The sequence below is a fragment of the Mobula hypostoma genome, chromosome 2 (genome assembly GCF_963921235.1).
Source record: "Mobula hypostoma chromosome 2, sMobHyp1.1, whole genome shotgun sequence".
NCBI classification, from domain to species: domain Eukaryota; kingdom Metazoa; phylum Chordata; class Chondrichthyes; order Myliobatiformes; family Myliobatidae; genus Mobula; species Mobula hypostoma.
The window spans coordinates 62,990,871-63,005,351 of NC_086098.1; the positions used below are offsets into that span (position 1 = coordinate 62,990,871).

The 14,481-nt window shown below is 40.1% G+C and overlaps 1 protein-coding gene across 1 annotated transcript in view; it reads right to left on the minus strand.

Annotated features, from left to right (window-relative positions):
* The window catches only part of LOC134340589 (transcription factor E2F6-like), a 29,150-nt gene extending 15,438 nt beyond the window's left edge, over positions 1-13,712 (minus strand). The window contains exons 1-3 of the mRNA XM_063038014.1: positions 13,483-13,712; positions 7,247-7,451; positions 589-748 (exon numbers count right to left, since the gene is read on the minus strand). Coding sequence (XP_062894084.1) covers positions 589-748; positions 7,247-7,451; positions 13,483-13,501 — 384 coding nt within the window. The 5' untranslated portion in view covers positions 13,502-13,712. The remainder of the gene's footprint in view (positions 1-588; positions 749-7,246; positions 7,452-13,482) is intronic.
* Positions 13,713-14,481: the final 769 nt, after the last annotated feature.

Consider the following 14,481-nt stretch of genomic DNA (forward strand, 5'->3'; position numbering starts at 1 on the left):
GAGCAATCCGAGAATGAAATCAAAAAATACTGGAAATACGGACTCCCCTTCTTACAGCGCTTTCCATGAAACCAGAGGAACTGTAGCACCTGACCTCTTATCTCCAATACAACTGATCTGCCGGGACCTAAACAATCATTCCAAGTGAAGCAATGGTTGCCTTGTACTTAGTACAGGTCGACCTTCACTAATCCGACTACCTGTAATCCGGTTCCTTCTATAATCTGGCACTGATTATGCTTATTGTTATCCTTCTGTAATTCGGCATTTTCACTAATCCGGCAATCCTCAGGTCCCAATGGTGCCGGATTAGTGAAGGTCAACCTGTATTTGGTTCTCATGATGTGGCCACTGCATCAGTCTGTCTAATCTCTCAGTTTGTGGCCTATAATTTCATAAATAGTAGAATGTTTCTATGAGATTCAAATCCAACACAAGGCCTAAGAATCAGTCAAAAATCTAATACTGGTCGAAGTACATTTGCAACCTCATAAAACATTCTGTAATGCAGCACTATTCAAAACAATGTCAATGTTCTCAAAATTGAAAGCAGACATGTATAAGTAACTTCCTTAAAACAAAAAGATATCTTGCATTTTCTTTGTCTTCTGTTAAATTGTATAACTGTTGAGCACAGTCCTTGATTAATTCATCTAAAGAATTCTCTACTGTTGTTAGGTCTGCCAGTTCTTTTCTCAGTTTTCGAGATTGGGCTTCATATGCTAATCTTTCTTGTGGATTTTTGCCTCTAAAAGACAAATAGAAACAGGTAAATTGTAAGCTTCTATAAAAGCTTACCTCTTTTTGTTTAACTGGAAGGCAATTAGTTCAAAATATTGCACACAAAATGAAATGACAGGAAAATATTGTGTGGAATAAAAATTATTGCACATGAATCAATTAGTTCACATGGAGATTAATTAACAAGTTAAATTACTTAGTTGCCATTAACACTTCTGGCCGCTGAAGAGCAAGACACTGCCTTACTTGGGAGTAAAAGTACTAACATTTCATAAAACAGGTACTAGGTAAAATCATTCTTGCAAACTTATCTAGAACTAAAATTGCAGCGTCTCATTATTAAATAAGCAACTTTGCCATGTTAGTAATTTAACTGAGTTAGTTCAGAGAGTAAACCAAGTTCGTTGATTTTTAAAAAAGTGAGCAGTCAAGTTATATTGGCTCTCAACATGATTCAGTTAACAAAAAACACAAACCCTTTTTGATCAACACACATAAAAGTTGCTGGTGAACGCAGCAGGCCAGGCAGCATCTCTAGGAAGTGGTACAGTCGATGTTTTGTGCCGAGACCCTTCGTCAGACCAAAGATGGGAGCTCAACATTCAGGGATATTCAATACTGGTTAGAGAGGAGATTAACGCAATAGAAAGGAAGGACATTAGCCGGGAGGATGTGGAATCGATATGGGTAGAGCTGCATAACACTAAGGGTCAGAAAACGCTGGTGGGAGTTGTGTACAGGCCACCTAACAGTAGTAGTGAGGTTGGGGATGGCATTAAACAGGAAATTAGAAATGCGTGCAATGAAGGAACAGGAGTTATAATGGGCGACTTCAATCTACATATAGATTGGGTGAACCAAATTGGTAAGGGTGCAGAGGAAGAGGATTTCTTGGAATGTATGCGAGATAGTTTTCTGAACCAACATGTCGAGGAACCAACTAGACAGCAGGCCATTCTGGCCGGGGTACTGAGCAATGAGGAAGGGTTAGTTAGCAATCTTGTTGTGCGAGGCCCTTTGGGTAAGAGTGGCCATAATATGGTGGAATACTTCATTAAGATGGAGAGTGACATAGTTAATTCAGTAACAAAGGTTCTGAACTTAAAGAAGGGTAACTTTGAAGGTATGAGACGTGAATTAGCTAAGATAGACTGGCAAATGATACTTAAAGGGTTGACGGTGGATATGCAATGGAAAGCATTTAAAGATCGCATGGATGAACTACAACAATTGTTCATCCCAGTTTGGCAAAAGAATAAACCAGGGAAGGTAGTACACCCGTGGCTGACAAGAGAAATTAGGGATAGTATCAATTCCAAAGAAGAAACGTACAAATTAGCCAGAAAAAGAGGCACACCTGAGGACTGGGAGAAATTCAGAGTCCAACAGAGGAGGACAAAGGGCTAAAGTAGGAAAGGGAAAAAGATTATGAGAGAAAGCTGGCAGGGAACATAAAAACTGACTGTAAAAGCTTTTATAGATATGTGAAAAGAAAAAGATTGGTTTAGACAAATGTAGGTCCCTTACAGTCAGAAACAGGTGAATTGATCATGGGGAACAAGGACATAAATAATCTTCCGGAAATAGTAGGGGACCGAGGATCTAGTGAGATGGAGGAACTGAGGGAAATACATGTTAGTAGGGAAGTGGCGTTAGGTAAATTGAAGGGATTGAAGGCAGATAAATCCCCCGGGCCAGATGGTCTGCATCCCAGAGTGCTTAAGGAAGTAGCACAAGAAATAGTGGATGCATTAGTGATAATTTTTCAAAATTCTTTAAATTCTGGATTAGTTCCTGAAGATTGGAGGGTGGCTAATGTAACCCCACTTTTTAAAAAAGGAGGGAGAGAGAAACCAGGGAATTATAGACCGGGAAGCCTGACATCGGTGGTGGGGAAACTGCTAGAGTCAGTTATCAAAGATGTGATAACAGCACATTTGGAAAGCGGTGAAATCATCAGACGAAGTCAGCATGGATTTGTGAAAGGAAAATAATGTCTGATGAATCTCATAGAATTTTTTGAGGATGTAACTAGTAGTGTGGATAGGGGAGAACCAGTGGATGTAGTATATTTGGATTTTCAAAAGGCTTTTGACAAGGTCCCACACAGGAGATTAGTGTGCAAACTTAAAGCACATGGTATTGGGGGTATGGTATTGTTGTGGATAGAGAATTGGTTGGCAGACAGGAAGCAAAGAGTGGGAATAAACGGGACCTTTTCAGAATGGCAGGTAGTGACGAGTGGGGTACCGCAAGGCTCAGTGCTGGGACTCCAGTTGTTTACAATATATATTAATGACTTAGACGAGGGAATTAAATGCAGCATCTCCAAGTTTGCAGATGACACGAAGCTGGGCGGCAGTGTTAGCTGTGAGGAGGATGCTAAGAGGATGCAGGGTGACTTGGATAGGTTAGGTGAGTGGGCAATTTCATGGCAGATGCAATTTAATGTGGATAAATGTGAGGTTATCCACTTTGGTGGCAAGAACAGGAAAACAGATTATCTGAATGGTGGCCAATTAGGAAAAGGGGAGGTGCAACGAGACCTGGGTGTCATTGTACACCAGTCATTGAAAGTGGGCATGTAGGTACAGCAGGCGGTGAAAAAGGCGAATGGTATGCTGGCATTCATAGCAAGAGGATTCGAGTACAGGAGCAGAGAGTACTAGAGTTGTACAAGGTCTTGGTGAGACCACACCTGGAGTATTGTGTGCAGATTTGGTCCCCTAATCTGAGGAAAGACATTCTTGCCATAGAGGGAGTACAAAGAAGGTTCACCAGATTGACTCCTGGGATGGCAGGACTTTCATATGATGAAAGACTGGATCGGCTAGGCTTATATTCTCTGGAATTTAGAAGATTGAGGGGAGATCTTATTGAAACGTATAAAATTCTAAAGGGATTGGACAGGCTAGATGTAGGAAGATTGTTCCCGATGTTGGGGAAGTCCAGAACGAGGGGTCAGAGTTTGAGGATAAAGGGGAAGCCTTTTAGGACCGAGATTAGGAAAAACTTCTTCACACAGAGAGTGGTGAATCTGTGGAATTCTCTGCCACAGGAAACAGTTGAGGCCAGTTCACTGGCTATATTTAAGAGGGAGTTAGATATGGCCCTTGTGACTAAAGGGATCGGGGTATGGAGGGAAGGTTGGTACAGGGTTCTGAGTTGGATGATCAGCCATGATCATATTGAATGGCGGTGCAGGCGCGAAGGGCCGAATGGTCGACTCCTGCACCTATTTTCTATGTTTCTATGTCGGGACTAACTGAAAGAAGAGCTAGTAAGAGATTTGAAGGTGGGAGGGGGAGATCCAAAATGATAGGAGAAGACAGGAGGGGGAGGGATGGAGCTAAGAGCTGGACGGTTGATTGGCAAAAGAGATATGAGAGGATCATGGGACAGGAGGCCCAGGGAGAAAGAAAAGGGGGAGGGGGGAAAAAAACCAGAGGATGGGCAAGGGGTATAGTGAGGGGGACAGAGGGAGAAAAAGGACAGAGAGAGAAAAAGAATGTGTGTACATAAATAAATAACGGATAGGGTACGAGGGGGAGGTGGGGCATTAGCAGAAGTTTGAGAAGTTAATGTTCTTGCCATCAGGTTGGAGGCTACCCAGACGGAATATAAGGTGTTGTTCCTCCAACCTGAGTGTGGCTTCATCTTTACAGTAGAGGAGGCTGAGGATAGACATATCAGAATGGGAATGGGACATGGAATTAAACCCTTTTTGATATTGTTTGCATTTGTTACCAGGATGCGAGAAACGTTAAATTAACAAATTGTTACAAAAGAAATAATATTTGTGAGTTGAAGTAGAATTAAGGCCAAAAGCTTGACAAATTTTGAACTCATTTGCCTAAGAAACCAAAATGAATTGCAATCTTTGGATCAGATTATATTTCTGTAGTCTAGTTATATCTAGTCATGAACAATGGAGGACAATTAAAGAAATTCTAATATTTCTTCATAACAAAATGGAGCACATGAAGACAAAAGACAAAGCCAAACTGAAACATCTTCAGCTGATGTGTTTAGTGCAAGATTCATCGGGATGTCTCCTTACGCTCCAACTCAATGCAATATTAAGGAATTACAATATAGATAGGGCAAACGCTTTGGGTTGCAAATATCCTGATGATAGTTTTAAATTATACTCCAGTTCTAGCTGTTCAGTTCAGCTTCAGTTCTGGTACAAAACGGACAAAGTGGAAGAGTTGTAGAACACTCATCTGGAAGGCAATTGAAACTACTTTTAGCAAAAACTCACTTACTAATGCTCAGTTTAGGTTCCAAGCTCAGCTTAGGACCTCATTCTCTGACGACTCTGCAGTGGTTGGGTGTATCAGAGATGGGCTGGAGTCGGAGTACAGAGGACTGGTGGACAAACGTGTGGAACAGTGCGGGAGTAATCACCTGCTCCCGAATGTGGCCAAAACCAGGGAGATGGTGATTCATTTTAAGATAAAGAGGACTGTGACAAGCCCTGTGTACATTCTGTGAGAAGTTGCGGTACAGTACAAATACTTGGGTGTTCACCTTGACAACAGATTTGACTGTCAAACCAACACTAAAGTTGTTTACAAGAAGGGGATATGCAAGCTATTTTCTAAGGAAGCTGAGATCCTTCAAAATGTGCAGCAGGATGTTGGAGATTTTTTATCAGACTGTTATGTCCAGTCATCATTAAATTCATCAAAAAGGCTGGATCCATCCTTGGCTACAATCTGGACTCTTTTGAGTTAGTGGTGGAGAGGAGGTCACTAAGCAAACTGTTATCCATTATGGACAATTTGGCACATTCTCTCCGTGACCTACTGAATAAGCACCTTTTGTAACAGGCTAATTCAGGTCCGCTGCCACAAGCATCATTACAGAAAATCTTTCCTACCAAATGCAATAAGCATATACAACAGTTCATTGAGTGGTGAATCTGTGGAATTCTCTGCCACAGGAAACAGTTGAGGCCAGTTAATTGGCTATATTTAAGAGGGAGTTAGATATGGCTCTTGTGGCTAAAGGGATCGGGGGGTATGGAGAGAAGGCAGGTACAGGGTTCTGAGTTGGATGATCAGCCATGATCATACTGAATGGCGGTGCAGGCTTGAAGGACCGAATGGCCTACTCCTGCACCTATTTTCTATGTTTCTATGTTTCATCTCTGTGTGAGAGAAGAACACACATCATAGTACAATAGTCTCTGCTTTATTATTTCATACATTATTATTGTGTATATTATCATTCTGTACTTTATTAGTTAAGTCTGCACACTGCTAAGTGTGTTTTTAAATATTGCTGCTGTAGCAAAAGAATGTCCCACTCGGCATCAATAAAGTACTATTATTATTAGTATAGCCTTGGTCAAAAAAGTGATGAGAGCTGAATTATGATTGGAGAAATGACTGCCAGATTAAGTAGAGCATCATGAAGCCTTACACACTGGAGTAAATAACTGGGGGCAAAATTTGCTATTGACTGGAGTCAAAGTTCACAAAACAGAAAGTGATTATGGCTGCTCAAGATCTCACTGACAGGACATCACCGCAGGAACTCTTCAAGACAACAATCATAGCCTCTTTGTTAATGATCTTTTCCACATAATAAGAAATGTGATTTGTGTTGATGCTAACGCAATTTCTCTTTCTACTTGCACTGAGAAATAATGATACCTATGTTTGCTTACTGCAATGCCGATACAATACTGAAACTGACAGGTAAGCAGCAAATAGCATTTGTGATGTGCAATAACCAGAATAACTGGAGCTTAACTGAATAGGTTTACAGTAGAGTGGAACACTAAATTAATTATAATTATTCCAGTTAAACCCATTTGTGGATATGTGTGGTAACAAGTTAAGAAAAACAACTTCAACTGGATTAATTCTGCCTGATTCACAATTTTAGAACAAAATATGAATAAAAGACTTCATCAATTACTAATGGCTCACTTTACAGATTTTATTGAAGCATTAACATTTTTAAAAAACAGGAATAAAGGATAATACAGAAGCTGATTAAAGTTTAAAAAGGCATGGAATTTAAAAATATTCCAGAAACGGTAATACTTTAGGGTCAGGGAAAGAAATAAACAATAATTATGGCTTAGTATTCCAATTAAAAATTCAACGAATTTCCAAGTTCTCTTCAGATCACTGATTAGATCAGTAAAAACTGCAGTTATGCTACGATTGATGCAAGGAATCACTGAGAGCAAGTTTTCAATTTCTGCTGTAACCGCTAGGTATTCACTCTAAAAACTGCTGCCAGTTTGATAGATTAATGATGTCAACTGCATGTAGTTTTGCTGTCATTATAAATATAAAATCTGAGTCAATATATTGGTTCAAGGTAAAACAAACATCAATTTCTAGTCAAATCTAGTTCAAGAAAACAAAATCAGGGATTGCTGGCATGACCTTACAGTTAATTTTCCCAATGAAGAACAGAAGAGGTAGATTTAATGAATATGGAATTTTATATAAAGAATAATCTATTGTGAAAACTAACTTACATCCATTCAATCAGGTTTTTGGATTTTTTTCTCACCAGACAAATGCCATCCAGTACATTGGTGATATCGTAAACCCTCCTTTTTCGCACTCCAAGCATCCATGCCACATCATTGATGTCAAGGACCCCATCAGGAGCCTTACTCACAAGTTCCATAAATCGCCGAGTTAGACGTGCTAACGACACATCAAAACGTGGCTTTCTCTCTGTTACCAAAAGAAGAAACTAGCATGAACTTTCAGATTTAAAATAACAATCAAAGAGATACAGCATGAAAACAGTTTTGAAACTAGGTACTAGAAATTGTACTGAAATAAAATTCAATGCACGTGGAACAGGTATCCTTAAGAAAATCAGAAAGATTAATGCCTGATGTCCAGTACTAGATAAAGAGAAATTTCCCAAAACTGAGCACTGGGAAGACCAAAGTAATTTCCTTTGGTGTAGTCCTTAACCTACACTTCTCATCACCAACTTTGTCAGGCAATTAAAAGAAAACTTCCATAATCCTTGATCTTGTTTGGCAACATGATAAATCTTCAATTGCTTGGTAGATCACTGATCCATCAGCCAGTACCTTCAGCAAGTTTTCTGCCTACCCAAAATTTCACTGCTGTCTTGCTGAAAGACATGTCTTTAACTCCGAGTATGTTAAGTGATGAAATACCCATGCCGTTTCCACCAATCTTTGTCTCTCTACTTCCTCTTCTTTAAAACACTCTTTAGATAGAAGTTCTCTTTGCAGAGCTTTAGGTCACCTGCTCCAATTTTCTTCATGTAGATCTGTAACAATTTTTTGTTCAATAACACTCCTGTGAAACCCTTTGAGATGCTTTCATGAAATCATTAAGCACAAAAGGAACAATTTTGCCTTTTGAGTCTCTGCCGACTCTTAGTAATGTTTTCTATTTTGAATAACAAATATTGATGTTGTTATTTTCTATGGCAAAGGATATCTGTTCTAGATAAAAAAAAGTTTATATTAGAAATAACAAATTAGTATTTTAGAATTAGATGTTAAATTGAATTTCGGTTTAATAATCTTATACAGTTCACAAGAATTTGGTCATAAGAAGGTTGTAAACATAATGCTGAGGGAGAAAAACTCCAGAGATGGCTCAAATACTTCCCAAGCTGAAGCTACAAAAATCAGGATGAACAAGATGCCAAAACTTGAGATCAGACATTTTTGGATGCTATGTGGTCATATGCAGAACCACACAGGGCCATAGTGGGATTTAATGTTTAGAATAATGCTACAAATAATATGGATCCTATACAGATTGATAAACACAAGGGTAACAGGTAGTTTGGATAAGTTAAAGAAAAAGTTAGCCGAGGTGATATGGGGCTGGAAGCAAGAGCTGACTGTATCATTCCATGCATATTGGCCAGCATTTTCAAGAAAATCTAGGCCAATGACTTTGGAACCAGTAACTGCACTGAAAGGAACCCAATTCAAAAATTTTATAACTTACATAACTAATGAGAAAAATGTCCTGGGTATGACTCTAAACTGCAACCGGTGATGAGGCTCTGACTGGGGACTTTCAGACCTTTGGGGAATGCAGAGTTACCCCTTAATCATTCATTGCTCCCAGGGCCGCTCTGACCCGGAACGGTAGCACCTGCAAGGGTTCCTGCTCAGATAATGAGCGAAGGCCAACGGCAGATCCAACAGGTTCAGTAACTGAACTTATGACGGAGAAGGCAGATGAGCTACGACCTCAAATGATAACAGCTATAGACAACAGCAGATGAACATTTGGGAAGAGAAATGGCGATTTCTTCAGTTTGCCCAGTGAAAGGCAATAGCAAACCACCATTGTTAGATACTAGGTTTCCTAGAATCTATTTGCTAAGAAAACCATGGTCAAACTCACAAAAATGTATCAAACAACAACAGCGTCAAGAGGATTTCAAGACAATTCTGAAGATGCTTTGCTCGGTAGGGCCGCTGCTGAGCAGCAGGGGATCCCCGACCGTCATCAAGCTACTGCTCATAAAATTCAAGTAATACAAAAGAAAATCATTGCCACTTGGAATGCAAGAACCCTATATCAAGCAGGAAGATTGGACAATGTGATAAATGAAATGGAAAGACTAAAAATTAACATCATGGGAATTAGCAAAGTTCGTTGGATAGCTGCTGAACATGTCAGAATAGAAATAAAACACTAATTTATTCTTGTAGAACATCCCATGCTAATGGAATAGGAATTCTTATGGATGAAAACATGGCAAAAAGTGTTTTAGGACATTGGGTAATATCAGAAAGAGTGCTCCTTGTTAGATTCAGAGGGCAACCATTTGATATAGCAATTATACAGGTATATGTACCAACAGATGGAACAAATGAGGATATAGATAAATTCTATGAAGAGCTTGAACAAGCAAAGAATGGATGCAAATCTCAAGATATTGTTATTGTCATGCGAGATCTAAATGCTAAAGTAGGACAAGGTGCTGATGGAAATCTCATAGGAAAATTTGGACTGGGGAAAGAAATGAAAGAGGCGAGAAATGGGTAGAATGGTGCAAGATGAATAATCAGGTCATTATGAATACCTACTTTTAAAACCATCCAAGACGCTTGTGGACCTGGAAAAGTCCAGGTGATAACACCAGAAATCAAATTGACTTTATTACTATAAACCAAAGACTTAGAAACTTAGTGACTCAATGCAAAACATATCCAGGCGCAGACTGTAATAGTGACCATAACCCAGTAATATGTCATGTAAAAGTAAAACTTAAGGAACTGAAGAAGCAAAAACCTGGGTGACATCAGATGGCAGGTGCGACATGGGCATCAAAAGAAGAATAGGGATGGCAAAAGACACCTTTATGAGAATGAAGAGTATACTGACCAATACTAAACTAGGCATGACAACCTGCCTCAGAGTACTGAAACGTTATGTTTATCCAGTTATGTTACATGGACCAGAATGTTGGACAATATCTAGTAACATGAGGAAACGAATTGAAGCAGCAGAGATGTGGTTTTTGAGGAGGATGCAAAGAATATCATGGACGAAACGAATATCTAACGAGGATGTCATGAACAGAGCAAGCACAAAAAGAGAAATAAAGTATGAGATCATGAAAAGGCAATGTAACTTCATTGGAAATGTGATTAGGAAAGAGGAGTTAGAATGCACGGTAATTATGGGAAAGATTGAAGGGAAGAAAGCAAAAGGAAGGCAAAGACAAATGATGATGGAGACAGCAGCCACCGAACTGGAAATGAATACTAATGAATTGATCCAATTGACCCGAAACAGGAGTGTGTGGGCCATGGCAGTCAAAGCTCAGACTGGCACCTGATGATGATGATGAACAATGAGGAAAAAAAAAATCACAAAATGCTGTAAACACACAAATTTACACATGGAAGCGTACAGTCTAGATTACAAAGTACTAGTGGGGTACATCAGTGTAAGGGTTAACAGTATCAGCTATAAGATCAGCGTTCTATTCCCGCCACTGTCTGCAAGAAATTTGTACACCCTGACTGTGACTGCACAAGCTTCCTCTGGGTGCTCTGGTTCCATTCCAACTTCCAAAGACTTAGGGTTAGAGTTAGTGAGTTATGGGCACACCATGTTGGTGCCGGAAGTGTGCCGACACTTGTACAATCCTTGTTGACTTGTTCTGACACAAACAACACATTTCAATGTATGTTTCGATGTATGTGTGATAAATAAAGATAATCTTTAATCTTAATGTTGCACTGGTCAGAAAAGAGCAGGTGTAATTCACAAGTGGAAATTATGAAGGGTTAGGGAATATTCTGGAGTTGAGTAAACATAGCAGATTAGAGTTCAAGCAAGAACCATTCTTTAGTTTTTAATGTGGATTGCAAATTGCAAGCAGTAAATTGAAGTTGAAAGTACACTTTTGCAAATTAACAGGGTGGCCCATAGACTAAGAGATATGGTTTGCAAAATGGTGAAGATGAGACATCTGCATATGAATTAAGACAATGGGGTTGTGTTAACTGGCTTACATCAAACCTGGCAACATGGGTTATGTTATTTGCACCATCTTGACTGAGGCTATGTCTACACTAGACTGGATAATTTTGAAAACACCGGTTTCGAGTAAAAACGACAGGCATCTACACTAGGTGTTTTTCAAAATATCTCTGTCCACATTAAAATAGATATTTGGGCAAATCTCCTCCTACTGGGCATGCGTAGACACATCTACAGAAAACAAGCAAAGAGGAAACGGTATAATATTTACGTTTCCGCGGCGGCATTGTGCTATTTCCATTGGTCAAAAACTAGAATACCAACAACAACAGTGAAAGAAAGTTTTCAACAATATCTTCAAGGAATACAAAGAAAACCTCCGCTGGAAAAAGCAGACCGACTTGTTCGTTTCGACAGACAATGACGTGGAGCTGTTTCTGTGATTACAAACGACTACAAAGTCAGCAAAGCGGTGGAGGACGTGGAGATGTTTAACTCCAAACAAGCTATTAATGTAGACAATAAACAACACACACATGAAGCTGTCCTCTACTCAAGATCAACAAGAGACTGGAATCTTCTGCCGCCAGACCTGAGCAGTATTTCTGACATTAATATTTTTAAAGATAGACTCAATCAAATCAATTTAGGGGATCTAGTCAAAAAACCTCACTTCACAATTTAACTCTCACGCCGTTCACACCGACTGCGCGTTATAATAGCTGTCCGGCAGTGCTAGCGCAGTTCCAAGCAGAAGCAGAAAAAGCATTGTTGTTGTGTTGTCATGACAGCATTTTTAAATATCTCCGTTTAACCCATCTACATTGCAACGCGCAACAATTGTTTTCAAATTTACACACTCTGAAGAGTGTTTTAGAAAAGCTCCATTTTCAGGGGATGAAAACACCGTTTCAATGTGGACTGAGGGTCAAAACGAAGAGAAAAAGCTTTGTTTTCAAAATTACCTGGTGTAGTGTGGACATAGCCTGAGTTCAAGCTGGCAGACCAGACTGATTTTGTCACTTAGCATATCAAACATAGTCACAGGTATAGGCAATCAAGATATTTGTGTACTCAGAGACTGCCCTGACAACACTAATTTTGGGTGTCTGGGATTTCTGCACCCAAAAGATTTTATAGTATTTGTAAGAAATTCTTTGTGACAGAGGTGTTTGAACATTCAGATATGTCTGTCACTGTAGATATGTAATTCATAGGAAGCACTGTCAACCCAACATGTTAAAGTGAATGATGTTATTGTAACTATTGAAATTGTAGTAAATCATCCAGTTACCATTGATCCTAAGGATATAAAACTGTGATATACTGTGGGTTTGTGAGCCTCTACCGACAGTGTCACCAGAATGATGCCTGCTTGCTGTGCTGAATGAAGAGTTCTATATCACCAGGTTCACTGTCCCGGCGACTTTGTTCACAGTCACAACAAGAACTTACCAACATTTAAATAGAGAAATGCCAGTAGCTTCTCATGGAATTATTGGCATTTCCCCGTAAAATCCAAAGCAAAAGCTCAGTGAAACGAATGTGAACTAGGTGACAGAACTCAAAAGGTCTAAGAAAAACACTTACACCCAAACGTGTTAGTTCATACATTGAATAGTATTCAGTTTCCTTCCCAATTAACAAATCTGCTTATTTTCCACTATTACTGAAATCATTAACAATCTACTTTCACATGACTATTACTAACGTTTTACAGTTCAAAAGAACTTTGACGTGGAATGTTATATAAAAAAATTAAATGCTGTAGATACTTATTACGTGCGGAGAATAAATCGGTTCTCAGCTCAATGATCCTTGATTTCGCTTCAGAAATGCTACCGGACTTGAGAATTTCGCCAGCATTGCTCACGACCCCTACATGAAATGTTAACTTTGATTTCTTTTGCTTTAATCCCCACAGATGTGCGCCAAACATTTTACCTTTTGGTGCTCCGGGACGGAAGTTAATTTCACCGTCAAGTAAACAATGTGCAGTGTACATAAACTTCCCAGGCGTGCTTCAGACAAATGCACGCGAGAAACAAAAACGAAATCAAAAGCACAGATCTGGGCTTTAAGTGAGGTTAAAACTAACCATCACCCCATCGGAAAGAGTGCCGCCAAGGCCTAAGTTTGCACTCTCAGACCCTCTGCACAGGCGTCACACACGTAAATACTCCTGACACGAGAGGCAGCAACAAGCGAGGGAGGTGAGTGATCCGGGTGGCGCCAGCGCTCAGCTCAGCTCAGGACTCACTGTGACTGGACGTCGACATGATTTTCCTCTCCTCTCTCCAGCCGATGACAGCTCCTCAAGCGTCGGCGCCGAAGACCGCGAGCACCAAAACAAGCTTGTCTCGAATGGCTGAACACCCCGGGCCCTCGCCCAGCTCGAAGACTTGGATCCCGCTTCGGCGCCCCCACGATCACCAGGCAGCCAATCCTACAGCACCCCCATCCCTTCCTGCACCGCCAATGTAAAGGCTGCCGCGCATGCCCAGAAGCCGGGCCCGCGACCAACCACGCATGCGCTCTAGTGTATCTCGCAGTCGCAGGCTCCGTTCTTCCACCACGGTGTCTGGCGGAATTTACAAAATGTTGGAGCTGGTGGAAGTCAGGCAGCATCCATAGAAATGAACCACAGACGACGTTCCGGGCCGAGAGCCTTCTTGGCGGTTTTGTTATGGGTTGGATCTCCTCCAACCTACGTTTTAGGTCTTGATGTTTCAGAGTAGCTGCATAAAACGTGCTAGGAAGGTACGTGGAATCGAGGACATCGGATATGGAAATGGATGGAGAAACGATACCTTTTTGAAGCAGGGAATCTTATTTGTTGGCTTTGTCAACCTTCTTGTGTCCTGATAAGCGCATATGTAGAGCATCCCTTGGAGACATTTAGTGCCAAGAGGCACCGCAAAGACAATGATCACTAGAAGTGTTTTCGAGTCGTCAGAGTAATACAAAGCAGAAACTTGCTGGGTTCAGTTTTCAAATTGTTTCTGATAAGTTTAACAAGCCACCTTTGTGAATATTTAACCAACGATTAAAACGTCTTTTACATCAAAATTTAACTGTATCTTTCAAAGGTTTATGACTTTTAATGACAGACAATTCCATGGATAGTCATAGTCATACTTTATTGATCCCGAGGGAAATTGGGTTTCGTTACAGTTGCACCAACCAAGAATAGAGTATAAATATAGCAATATAAAACCATAAAAATGTGGTTTGGGATAATTTGGGATTAATTTCGAAG